Source organism: Thalia democratica, chromosome 8 (genome assembly GCF_965202585.1).
Source record: "Thalia democratica chromosome 8, ktThaDemo2.hap1.1, whole genome shotgun sequence".
NCBI lineage: Eukaryota > Metazoa > Chordata > Thaliacea > Salpida > Salpidae > Thalia > Thalia democratica.
This window is the reverse complement of record NC_139172.1, coordinates 20,703,627-20,717,534: the sequence shown is the minus strand read 5'-3', so window position 1 is coordinate 20,717,534 and position 13,908 is coordinate 20,703,627. Positions and strand designations below refer to the sequence as shown.

At 25.1% G+C, this 13,908-nt stretch overlaps 2 protein-coding genes across 2 annotated transcripts; both read left to right on the top strand.

Annotated features, from left to right (window-relative positions):
• Positions 1 to 7,819: 7,819 nt before the first annotated feature.
• On the top strand, positions 7,820 to 12,748 carry LOC145842153 (uncharacterized). The gene is made up of 4 exons (XM_082949549.1): positions 7,820 to 7,857; positions 8,238 to 8,342; positions 8,409 to 8,543; positions 12,443 to 12,748. Exons 1-4 carry the CDS (start codon positions 7,845 to 7,847, stop codon positions 12,619 to 12,621), a joined length of 432 nt encoding a protein of 143 aa, XP_082805675.1. The 5' UTR covers positions 7,820 to 7,844; the 3' UTR covers positions 12,622 to 12,748.
• LOC145842152 (guanine nucleotide-binding protein subunit beta-like protein 1 homolog) lies at positions 12,661 to 13,877 on the top strand. Its single transcript, XM_082949548.1, has one exon. It carries the CDS (start codon positions 12,818 to 12,820, stop codon positions 13,769 to 13,771), a length of 954 nt encoding a protein of 317 aa, XP_082805674.1. The 5' UTR covers positions 12,661 to 12,817; the 3' UTR covers positions 13,772 to 13,877.
• Positions 13,878 to 13,908: the final 31 nt, after the last annotated feature.

Here is a 13,908-nt window from a genome sequence, read left to right as displayed (position 1 = left end):
AGATAGATATATGTTTACAGTTGAGACAGACAAAATATAACAATTTGAAAAATACTTTTGAAATGTTTAATTTCTATAAGAATATAGATCTCAATTATTTTTACAATTTATAACAAGTCAATGGGCCTAATTTTATAAAATTAAGCAAAAAATTAGTTTATCAATTAAACACCATATATTTGTTCATGATAAGCTATTCTGAAACAAATTTCCTATAGGTTTGTATTCTTAATATATATTTAGATTTTAAAAAGAAAAGATTAATTCAATATGACCATTTTTATTTTATAGCTAAAAATAGATAAAATAAATAAATAGTGTGCAGCTAAAGGTTTCCAAAACTTATTATCGTGAACGCCACCTTGGCAGAAGTTCTAAAATAATTGTCTCAAAGAGACAGTTTTACCTATTTTGGAAATAACCCTGGTGTGGCTCAATGACCAAAAAGTCTTTTTATACACTTTCATTTGAACAAAATATTTTAGCTTCATTTTCTTTATCGTTTTTAATAATTTAACTCGTGACAAAATTTTGTTTAGTTAAAACGAACTAATTATCTTAGAAGGTTATAAATTCATAACACAATATAAAACCGTATAAATTTTGCTAACTTTTTTTACATTCCTTAACAACGATATTAAGTTATAATATTTTGTTTAAGCAAGTGATCCCAAACTTTTTTAAAATGTGCATATCATATGATAAAAAACATGGGGACTCAACATCAAAATATATTTTAACATTATGTAAAAAAAAAATTAAAAAACTTTTTATAGTTCATATTCAGTTTTAACTAAAATAAAATAAAAAAAGATAAAAAAAAAGAACAAGAAAAATAAAAAAATTGTGTAGAAGTTTTCAGGAGTGAAGAGTTTATAGTTAAATATAAGATGGAAAAATAATAAAAAATTCTGGATGGTAGAACATTTTTGTTAAAAGGATAAAAAAGAGGAAACGAGTTGATTCGAGTTGTTACAAATTAAAGCCTTAATTGATGCAAACAGTTTATATAGATATCATTTTATGTTTGTTAACTTTTGTATTACCGATTTCGAAGGTCTTTATGAGCATCAAGCAGAGTTGTTAGAATACCAGAAATTAAAGGTTTTGTTCTTTAAATAAACATTTGTATTTTTTCATTTAAAATAACATGCTTTAAGTAAGTGTTTTGAAATGTTTCTAATTTAGTTCTAACAATTTTGCTTTACGTTTACACTCTAGCTAACATCATTTATGTGCGTGTTTTGCATCATAACAAAATCCAACCATTATAAAAAAAATCCTTTAAGTTTTTTTTTCTTTTTTAATACAATTAAATGTTTGTTTTCTTTTTTCAACATATTTACAAACATTGTTTATTTACAAAATTTTAAATAGATAAACTTTTAATCTCTAGTTTCTGTTTTGTGCGGTTTCAGCTCACTGCGAGGGGTAAAATACTAATATTACTACCCAAAAATTTTAATAATTTTTTTTTAATAATTAAAAATTACTGTTTAAAGTTTATTAAACATTTCTGTAATAAAAAAAAACTTAATTTGAAGTTAAGCGGTAAAACAAGCTTGAAGATTAAATTTAACTTTTGTATTTTTATTGTATACTGTAAAAATTAACAAAAATATAGTCAAGTGTACAACTTCACAAACACACCTTTTTTAAAAGGGGAAGGTGTCAGAAATAAACGAATAGGCACGAAAGGAAACTTTTGCATGTGGTGATTTTTTTAGCTTTTTTTAGTACCACTGTTACCTCTAAGCTCTAACTCTTACACTTGGTAGATAATTTTTCTTTCTTCTTCTTCTTATTATTTTTCTTTTTTTGTTTTGTTGAAGACTGAAGATACTGGCACTTTGTCGTCTTTCAAAACAGCTGTTGTTTAATAAAATTGATATCTAAATTTCCGTCTTACATTTTTTCTTCTTTTTTACTACCACTGTTGCCCCTAACTTTTGGTCGGTCTTATATATTTATATTTTTTATATTAAATTTTGTTTTTATTTTTTAACTTTGCTAAATTTTAACTTTATTTTTTTTACTACAAATGTTACCTTTAACCCTTAACTTTAGTCGGTTTTTCATTTTTATTACTATTATTTTTTTACTCTCGTGCAAAATTGACCATTCGTGCATATTTGAACCGTCTATATTTAAAAGTTTAATGTAACTATCTTTATTCCCTACTTTGATAAGGGTTTTTAAGCATTTAAATTTAGTTGTGAATCTTGAACTATTTTGTAAATTTAAGTTAAGCCAAATGTAAAATTGGAATACAGTACTTTATGGAAATATTTTTTCTTTAATTAAACAAACAGATGGCTCATTTTTTGTTTATGTGCCTGCCATTGGTTTTGGTCTTGCAAGTTCAACTCAGAGAGTTTTCAAAGCTAGGATCCCCACGCCTTTGGTAAACATTTATTTAAAATAGTAAACTGTTATGCTCCAAAAATTGGCAACCATTTTTACACTATAGGTAGCTCTATTTATTATACAGGGTTGCCACTTTGCTTGGAATCCTGGAAAAACCTAGAATTTGACAATTTAGGCAAAAAAAATCTGGAAAAATCTGGAATTTTAATAGTTTTCATATGTTCAGTAGTTAAATTTTGATTTGACTCAAAAAATCTATCATATAAATAAAAAAAAATTTCATCATCAATTTTTTTTTTAAGTATATTAAAAGTAGCTTTACAGTATCTTTTCAATGTTTTTATACTATATAACACAGTTTCTTAGCTTAAACTTAACTTTAAACTTAAAATAAACCCAAAAATGTGTACTTTTAAAAACCTGGAAGAAATTTGGAAAACCTGGAATTGTTTTTTTAAAACTGAGTGGCAACCCTGATTATAAAACATGTAAATTTAAGTATTACAAAAAAATTATTGATATAACTTATAAAAACAATGCATATACATAGCACAGTAATACATTTAAAGTAAATTTTAGTAAAGCACTACAAGTCAAGCTGTTAATTTTTTGTAACCGTGTACAATTGAATGAAAAGATGGTCTAGCAGTAGCTACCCACAATAAATTATTTGGTGACTTTAAAATAAGGTGTTATAAATTGTTTGATATAACTGAGTTTTTAAAAATGATGTTGTTTCTTTTTTGCTTCAAATATTTTAGAAGTTATGTAAGTTTATGTTGTACTAGTTTTTATTATTTTTCATTTCAAAAGTTACCAAAAAAGTCAAAACTTTTAACAGTGACTTGCCAAAACTACACTTTTAATAATAATTACAAAAATACTGGTTATGCTTAACTTTGTTGAGCACGCTTTGGTTCAATATACAGGAGTTATTAAACTTTCCTTTAATGATTTTAAATTTTCTTTTGAAAATAAGTACAGAAGTCCTATCTGTCCTTCATAAGTATTGTCTTTAGCTTTCCGATGTTTATATTATTGAAAAGAACAGAAACAATTAATTTATACAATAATGTAAAGTATAATTTTAAATGACACTAAGTTGAAATGGCACTATTGTTAGAGTTAAATAAATCCTAATAAAACAAGTTAATTTTTAAACTAAGTTCACAGCAATATGTAACATACATAAACCATAATACTAAAAGAATACAAAAAAGTTTAAAAGTTGCATTGTTGAAATGACACTGTTATATACAATTGAAGAGTCACCTAAGGTGCCAGCTAAAATTGCATTCAGTAATATAAGTACATAAGCAGGGCTTCATATTAAGTCGAATTAAAATTGAAAATTATTAAAAATAAAGCTGAGAAATTCCTGTATATTGAACCTAAGCGTGCTTACCTAAAGTAAATAATAAGTTTAAAAAAAAAAATCTATATAAAAAAATTACAGCTTTCAAAAAAGTTATCTTGTTTTCTGGTAGACACTATATCATATTTAACAAATGTTCAAGTAAGATAAGAAATATATTAGTATTACAAGTATTTTGGTTATGCCTAAAATACCTTATAAAAAGTTTTATTTCTAAAGATTATGATATCTGTACTTTTCTTTTTTTTTTCTATCACACAGGGTTTCCAAAAAACCTGGAATCCTAGAGTTTGACAATTTAGGCTAAAAAAACCTGGAAAAACCTTAAATTTAAGAAATTTTGAAAAAATACATGGAATTTAATCAAGTTTTACATGTTTTGTAGTGAAGTTTTGATAAGAGACAAAAAATTACTTTAAAACTATCATTATTATATCTATTATAATTGAAAAGTTTTTATTAATTAACATATTTAAAGTAGTTTACAGTATCTTTTTAATGTTGTTGTACTATTTAAGACATTTTTTACCTTAAACTTAGTTTTAAACTAAAAATAGACATAAAAACTTGTACTTTTGAAAATGTGGAAAGAATTAAGAAACCTGGAAGAAATTTCTCAAAAACCTCTGGCAAACCTGTATTATTGGTGCTCTATCATAAGAAAAATGAGTGAGGTTCATAAGACTCTTGATTTTTAGAAATATTTCAGGTAGTTTTTGAACATAACTTCATTATAATAAGCCTTATTCAACAAAAAAAAAAACTGAAGTTCTTGAAGCAGAAAATAAACCACTCATGAAAAAAAGAAACTTAGTTCTATTCAACATTGTTTAATTATTTGATTAATTTTCTAGTCACCAAAAAGTTAACTACTGCTAACCAGCTAACTCTAATGGCCTCATAAAATAATTAAAATTTTGAGTTTTTCTTTGTTTTAACATATCAGAAAAATGGTGTTGCAATTTTTTCAATAAAAACTTATAGAATATTAAAGTTGTTCAAAAAAAATAAATTAAATCTCACAATATCTCAAAATATTTATGAAACATAAATGGGTTATCTTGGAAGTTTGAAACGAAATCATTAAATTTTTAGAAAAAAAACAACATTTTTATTTTTGACTATTATAAATACATAATTGTTCAACTGTATCAGCGGTTTTCCAGGCAACTGAAATATGTGCACACTAATTTTAAATAAAAAATATGTGCACACTAATTTTGAATAAAAAATAAGTGTACCACAAACTCAAAATATGCCAAAGACCTTTATTTTTCTTGTTCTTGATCATGAACTCCAGAATTTCTTATGTAAGTTTCAAAATGAACCTCTTCATATCTTGAAGTTTTTGTGCAATTTAAAGTAATTTTTTTACACACTAGTATGCATGAAATGCACACCATGTAGATATTAAAATCTAACTGCACTTTAGAGGCCTTACATGATTTTTACAAGTTGATCCAATTTTGTAGATTTTTATTTCAGCTGCAAGATGGATTCTAACCTAAAGAGTTGCAGTCCCGATACATCTACTACATTCGTAATCTTAGTGGTAATCTGAAATTGAAGTTAAAGTAAATATATAAGCCAAAAGAAGCAGTTCTCAGCATCCTAAAAAACTGTCACAATGAATCACTATTATAAAATTTGTGCCAGTAGTAATTTAATTTAACTTTGTTATTAACAAGGTTGCGAAAAAACTTGTAACCCTCGAAAAACCTGGAGTTTAACAAGTGAGACTGGAAAAAACTGAAATTTGATAATTTAAAAAAAAAAATCTAGAAAACCCAGAAATTCCAAAAAAATTAATTAAAAAACTAATTTTAAATCTAAAGTTATGAAATTTTGATTTGACACAAAAAATATATAACATAGATAAATATTTTTTGTTATCTTTAACATTAATATTTTTCATTAAGAATTAAGTTTAAAGTAGCTTTACAGTATCTTTTCAATGTTGTTTTACTATTTAAGACAGTTTTAACTTAAAACTTAGTTTTAAACCAAAAATAGACCCAAAAACTTGTACTTTTGAAAACCTGGAAGAAATTCAAAAACCTGAAAGAATTTTTTTTAAAAACTTGACAACCCTATTATTAAAAAATATATTATAAGATTTTAAAAAATCTTTTTACTTACATGAATAAAAAAAAAACTTTTTTACACTTTTTAAAAATTGGAAAAATAAATTTTATCAAATGTTTAGTCACACTCTTTACCTTAAAGTTTTTTGGTATACAACTAAGTACATGGATGCATACCAACTGTAGAAAAATTGTGCTTTTGACAAAAAATTAAGTTTGAATTGTAAAATGAAGCTAGTTTTAATCACTCTGGCTTATTTTTTCATTTGCCTTAAGAATTGGTCATCCTTAAGTCAAGCCAATAAACAAATTGTCATAAGAGTTTTAAAACTTATCAGTTAAATTTTTATTAAAAAAAAAAACTTTCAAAAGTTTTGTCATAATTTTTTTCTTAAATAGTTTGTAATTTTCTTATAAAAATTGCTTTAAAATATGCATGGAATATTTTGTTATCTTTTACCTCACTAGCTCATAGCTTTGTAGCATAGAGATATATTTTAAAAGAGTTTTTAGTTTCCAAAACTTAGATTTTAAAAGTTTTCCTTCTATAAATTTTACAGGGTTGCCACACTCAAGACGCTAGGATATTTTGAATTTTTAGAAAATCTCAGGATGACTCATGATAATTCTGGATACTTTGAATTTATTTTTTATACTCAGGCTGACTCGGGATAGTTTTGCTTGTTTAAATAAGACTCAGAATAGTTTCAGGATTTCTGAGAATTTCAGTCCAATTTTTCCAGTTCATAACAAGATTTACTCAAATTTGGTTTCAATATTTTGTTGTTTTATAACCATGTTTATTGTTAAACAACAATTTTATTGATTTTGAAGAGTTTTTAAATAATTTTTTTTATAATTTGAAAAAATCAGGATGACTAAGGACAGTATTTTTTGACTCAAAGAGTGGTAACCCTGAATTTAATAATTGAAAACTTTTAACCAAGTTATAGTTCTTATAATTTGAAAAAAGCATCTGAAAATAGCTTTTAATTAAGAAACAAAAATCAAACAGAACAAAAAAATATCTTAAAGTTTTATTAAAATAATTTTAAAAGCGTTTATAATTTACTGTTTACTTTTTTATTTTAATTTAGTCTTAGTTTTTTTTATTTTTTATTACATTAATTGACTAATTAAGTAATATAAGAAATAAAAAAAAAAATTCCAGTATAGGTCTGATTTGAAACTTTTAAAAGAAACTTATGATTATTTTAGCTTTTTTAGTTATAAAAAACTGTTTTTCTAACTGTCTAAAACTCTGCAAATTTGAAAGTTTAACTTATGGACTCATTTGAAATAAGATTGTATTTGTACAAAGATGTATTACAACTGCCTCTTTGAAACTAGCTTTTTTTTCTAAATAGAGTTAAATGTTTTATTGTAAGGCTTGGTATGAACTCTTATTTAGTTGCTATTTTTTTATAAATTAAGTTCATGTTATTCTTTTTAGTTTAAATAAATTTGTTAACTGTTAAAATAATGATATTTTTGTTTTCATTTACATTTAACTTATAATTTTAAATCTGCTGTTAACTAAATAATAAAACTATTTCCTAATTTTATTTTATTTTTAGCAGCTTTATATTTACATAGTTTTATAGTGTTTATGTACGCTTTTAAGCACATTAGGTTCAATTTTAAGTTTCTCAAAGATTAAACACTAATCTATTTGATTAATTAGTGAATTAAGTTATGTTTTTCAGTTTATTAAAAAAATATTTAATTTCTACACAGTACAATACTGTTATTTTGGAAATTAGTAACTTATTTTATTAATTAAAAAAGGTTTATAAATAAATTTATGTAAAGAGAAATTAATTGTTAAACTAGCTAAGATTGCATATTTTTTCTTAGTTTATACATAAAAAATATATGTGTACGACTAAATTTTGCAGTAATCAAGCATGGAGTTAAAATCAAGTTAAAGTATGTTAATTTATGAAAAAGTAAAGTATTAGTAGTTATAAATATTGTATTACTTTCAGATTTATTTACTTAAGTTCATATTACTTAAAATGGACCAAACAGGTATGTTAAATTTGTTTAGTATACTCTCAAAGAATCATATCTTTTTAAGATTATAACTAAAGATTGAATGAAGGTGTTTTTATAGTTAAACAGGATATTTGTTTCAGAAAGTAATAATTTTATTTCTTTTATTAGTAGATTTATATTCTAAAATTTATTACTTTATTAGTATTAAAATCAATTTTGTACTAACAGTTAAAATCATAATTAATATTTATTTTTATAGGAAATGTAATTTTTTGTTGGAAATATAAGCTACTTTTTTTGATTAGTAAATACATGTTTAATGCTTTATTCTTTTAATTTAAGCTAAATTATTAAATTTGATTGGATAAATATTATCAAAAAATTAAGCAATATTTTCATTAAAAAAATTTTAGATGAAAAAGGTGAAGAGCTCAGAAAACACTTGTTCTGGTGTTTAGATCAAATAACAGTTAAAATTCTGAGTCTAGATGTAAACAAAGCCAAAGACAACAAACAGCGTAAGTTATTAGTTGTATTTTTTAGTTTAATAACTGTTTAAACAAAATTACTTACTTTTTTTTCAGTCCGTGAGTATCAAAAAGTTATCAAAACCCTAACATCAAGTAAGGCATCTATAGTTAAAAAAAGAACTACAATGCGCACTACATTTAAAGACTACAGATCAAAAATACAAGCTTCAGATGATAATTATGAAAAAGGTAGTTGTTTTATTTATTGTACTGTTTAATGCCTTGTTCCATAAGTTCAAAATTAAAGTAGTCACCTCTACTTTGAGGTAGAACATTTTTTGTATGCTATGCTTAAAATAAAAATTTTATAAAACCAGAAGAATCATTTATTTATTGGCAGATTTTGTTAATTTAGATACTTTTAATTACGACTTAAAAGAGTTTTTTAATGTTAATCATTATTAACTATCTATTTTTGATTTGATATTTATTACTTAAATTAAGAGAATCGTTTGCTTTTTGACATATTTTATTATTTTAGATACTTTCAATATTATTAAACAGTTTTTTATTGTTAAGTGTTATTAACTATTTATTTTTAGATTATACTTATATAAAAAATCTAGGTCATATAAGTTTTATTTATAATTTTTTAAACTTATTTACTAGAGATTTATCTAAATATTGAAAGGAAAGTTTCCTGAAATTTGAAATATTTTTTTCAAAAAGCATAAGATAAGATAAATTTTTAGTAAAATGGTATTTTTTCACCTTTTTAGTTTGTGCCTTCTGTAAGGAATATATTGTCCTCTCCAACTTTGACCGCCTATTTATCAAAAAATAGTTTGAGTATTAAAAATCTATAAAATGAAACTTTTAACTTAGTTAAAACTCTACAAAAAAATTGTAACAAAAAGTGATTCACTCAATATGGATTTAAACTTATTTACTTATACAGGGCTGCCACAAAACCTGGAATCCTAGAAAAACCTGGAGTTTGAGAAATTTTGAAAAAAAAACTTTGAATTTAAAACAATTTTTACATTTTAAGTAGTAAAGTTTTGATTTGACACAAAAAAACCATCATAGATAAATTTTTTTGTCATCATCAATTTTTTTATATTAAAGAACAAATTTAAAGTAGCTTTTCATTATTTTTCATGTTGTTGTGCTATTTAACATAGTTTTTTCCTCTTAACTTAATCAATGTTTAAAATTTTTAACTTTTTGATAATAAATTTAATGCATCTATTGTGTTAATATGATTCTTTTCAGTTAAAATTTTACTTAGATTAACTCATAAATGTAGAAATTTAGAATATAGCAAAAATATTAAACTAAAATATTTAATCAAAGAAAAATAAAACTTAAAACAAATATGTTCCATATAAACAGGGTCGCCACTCGGTCAGGAAATCAGGAAAAGTCAGGAAAAATTTAAAAAAATTACAAAAGTCAGGAAAAGTCAGGAAAAAATAGGGGGTTTTGAAAAAAAGTCAGGAAATTTGATAGAATTAAAAAAAAGTCAGATATTGTCAGTTAAAATTTACAAAATTCCTTGTTTTCCAAAGCCTTCAAATGGTATAAATTAATTAAAAGTCCTTCAAGTCAGAAATTTTTTTTACAGTTTTCCTAGAAATTTACAAAAATATTTAATTTTATTTCCAATGCCTTCATCTGGTATAAACTAGTAAAATATCCTTTATAAAACTGCAAAAATTTTCTATTAACATATTGAACAAGTACCCTACTTCAACAAGCAGATTTTGTAAGCTTTTTAGTACTGATGATCTGTAGCAAGGACACTTCCACAGTGAAACTGTGATATATACACAAAAGTTTATCTAGCATAATTTTAGAATCAAAGTGTTTTTTGTATAAGTAAATAATTGAGTTATTTATAACTAAGCAGTTAGTTTAGTATTTTATGTAACAAGTTAATGTGTATACTGAAACGGAATGCAGACCAGATGAAGGAAACCATATCTTCATTAGATGAAGAGGTTGAAGTGCTAATAAAAAAACGGAGAAAATAAATTTTAGTACATACATTTAAAAAAAACAGTATTTGATTAAGTTCTTTATTGTTTTAATGTTTTAACTGTAAAAGTTCGTTATTGTTTGAAGGTTTGAGTTGTGAAAGTTCCTTATTGATTTAAGATTTTAATTGTCAAAGTTCCTTATATGTCGTTTGTTTATCTAGATACATTTATGCTAGGAAATGCTAAAAAATTGTGTTTCAGACAAGCTGTGTTTATAAGGTAATAATACAAGTATTTTGCTGATAGAGCTGTTTATTACAAACATCAATCATACCTAGATGGTTCAAGTGATGTACTGGAAGTTTGATGATAGAATTCAGCAAAAAACTGTTGTTTTTAACCTGTATTAAGATTAGATTGAAGGCTTTATATAGTTTCGAGTGCTAGATTATGTAACTTAGAATAAGTTTAATTTAAGAGTTTGATTTAGAAAAGTCCGGAAAATTTTGGTAAGAAGTCAGAAAAAGTCAGGAAATTTTTCTCAGCTTGATCAGTGGCAACCATGTATAAATTAAATTGGCCCTATTATCAATAGTTATTTATGGTATTAATTATAATGTCACAAAAAATAATAAATTACTATGATAGAAAGTATAAGAAAAATGCCAAAATGGTGCAATAAAAAAAGAGCAAAATAAATTACCATTAAAAAAGTTTTATGGAAGCATTTTTTTGATTTTCTTTAGTTTTTATCATTTTTGCTATTTTTATGGTTTTTTGAAAAAATAAAGGAGTGCCTCCATAATTTATTTTAATTCATAAATTCTGCTGAATGTTTTTTTTTCTGATAATTTCTACATGTAAAAATATTTCCAGCAAAATACTTGAAGGTAAAATTTTTAAGGTCCCACACAGTTACACCAGGGTTGTTATGAGAAAAACTGGTTCTGCTACTTAACGTTTCTAAAAATCAGCTTAAATTATACTGTTTATGTAATGGTGTTTTTGTGACAGTTGCCAAATATAAAATAATTTCTAGCTGAAAATCCAAAAGTCGCCATTTTTAAAGCACTCTAGTATACTGTTAAGACAACTTTTAAAGATATAAGTTTTTACCTCAAAATATAAATTCTCACCTAATTGTTGATTTTATGCATACTGAATTTGAAAAGGTAATTTCTCCAAAGGTGTAAAGTTTTTATTACCTGCGGTTTTAATAAACTCAGTCTAATTATTATTAGTTTATAACTTTTAAGATTTGTTAAAGAGTAGGGTTCTTATATTATAATTTAAATTACTTTATAGAAGTTTAAAAGTATATTTTTATGTTTCTTCAATCAAGGATAAAGTTGTCTAAATTACTTTTGAAATAAAGTACTGTTGTACAAGTATATAAAATAAACATGCTTACCTTTTCTTCTGCATTTACTATTTTAAAATTCTTGAATATTTGTATTAATTAAAGTAGGCTTACAGTATCTTTTTAATGTTGTTACATTATTTAAAACTTTTTTTTTTAACTTAAGATTAATTTTATGATTAAAATGAACCAAAAAACTTATTATTTTAAAATCTAAGAGAAGTTTACAAAAAAACCTTTGGCAACCCTGCTTTCAAAAATTTTCTCATAATATTTAGTGTGATTTTTTAAATTAGCCTAAATATACCTGAGACCTTTTTTTTGTTCTCATCATGAACTCCATAACATTTAGTAAAAGTTTCTTAAATTCCATAATTTCTTGTGTATTTTTCAAGTTTAGCTATAAATATGTTCTTTTGCTCTTCATCACAAACTCCACAATACCTGGTTTTACAAGATTTAAAGTTTAAGATAGTTTTTCAAATCAGAATTCATGCACCCCAAGAAAAATTTCGTGGTCTTTAGTGTGCACTGGTGCCACTACTTGAAACTACCTTAAAATTCGTTTTTTATCAATTTTTTTTTATGTTAAAATCTTCCATCTTTGGTTTTTACTAACATAAATTATATCTCTCTGCCTTAATTTAAATATTAACATTTAAAAGATTGAAAATAAATTTTAGGCTGGTTAAGGTTTAATTTTATCCCATTTCTACTAACTTAAAATGTTATGAGTTGAATTATTTTTGATATTTTTTATTATAAGCTCAAAGGCCGTTAAGTTTATTGATGAAATATTTTTTCAGCTTACCTAAGGATGCTTCAGTATGAAGGGTTTAAGAAAACAAGACCAAAAGGAGTGTTTTACAAATATGCAGTGGGAAAAAACTTGTCTGCTGAAGAAAAAGTCATGATCAAAATACTAGGGATGGATTTGTCTGATAAATCATTTGCATTTGACTTTGATCTTTCTGAAGAATATTGACTTTAAATGGAATTATTAAACTTAAGTGCTTTTATTAGTATTTTTCCTTCCGTTTTTCTTCCTAGGCAAATAGTTAGATAAATGTTTTATTAATCGTGCTAATTTTTTTAAGATTAAATGTTTAATTTTAAAGTATTTGTTATTTTTTCAAATAAATTTCACAAAAATTTCAGTTTTTGAACCTGTTATATATAAAATGAGTTGTCCTCCATTATACATTTTAAAAGACAAAAACATTGTAACCAGTGACCTTTGTTTTCTCCCTGATACTGGTGCAGCAAAAAACAAGCTACTAACTGCCTACCGAAGTGGCTTGGCAGAGTTTGATTTGTGGGACCTAAATAGCAGAAGAGTTGAGCAGAGTGTGCAGTCAGATAAACCCTGCAATTTACTTTCAATCGGCTGCTCTAACGGAAACATTGTCACACTTGACAAAAACGGCTGGCTCAAGGCTTACGATAACAATACCATAAACAACTTTGTTAAGCTAGGAATTGGCGAGAGCGTGGGTTTTTGTAAAGCTTCACTTTTGCATGCGTCCAACTTGGTTGCCGTTCCCGGATGCACAAAATCCTCTGTGACAATTTGGAACATCAAGGACTCGCAAATTGTCTCCAGACTTGTACCAAGTGAAAAATATCAAAAACTAGGAATGGTCATGTGTATTAAGTTGTTACAAAATAACTTGGTTGTTGGATATGAAAACGGAGACTTGCTCGTGTGGGATCTGGTGCAAAATTTGGTTGTTTATCACGTAGAAGAAGTTTTTAAGAAAGAGCCAGTGATGACTTTAGATGCCAATCAAGTCAATGACACAATAGAGTGTTTCTGTGGAAGTGTATCGAGTTCGATGGTCAGAGTACGAGTTGACTTGACAAACAAAATTCATCATACAAAAATAATTAAACTCATAAACAACGGGTTGAACTGCTTGAAAGTTCGATCGGACAATAAATTAGTGGTCACTGGTGGTTGGGATCACAAAGTGAGAATTTGGGGGACGAAAAAAGTCAGCATGCTCGCTGTTTTTGATTATCATAAAGATTCTATAAGCGCAGTTAATTTTAGTGAAAAAACTCACAACAATAAAATTTTGTTAGGGTGTGCCTCTAATGATTTCAAAATTTCAGTCTACGACGTTTTCAACTGAATTTTGTTAAAACAAGTTTTGTTGTTATTGAAATTTTTAGAATGTTTAGCTTACCAAAATATATTAAATACGCTTTTATTATTTTATTGTTTAGCACATTTTAGTAAAAAAAATAGTCAATAAATTTTAGGTTTTAA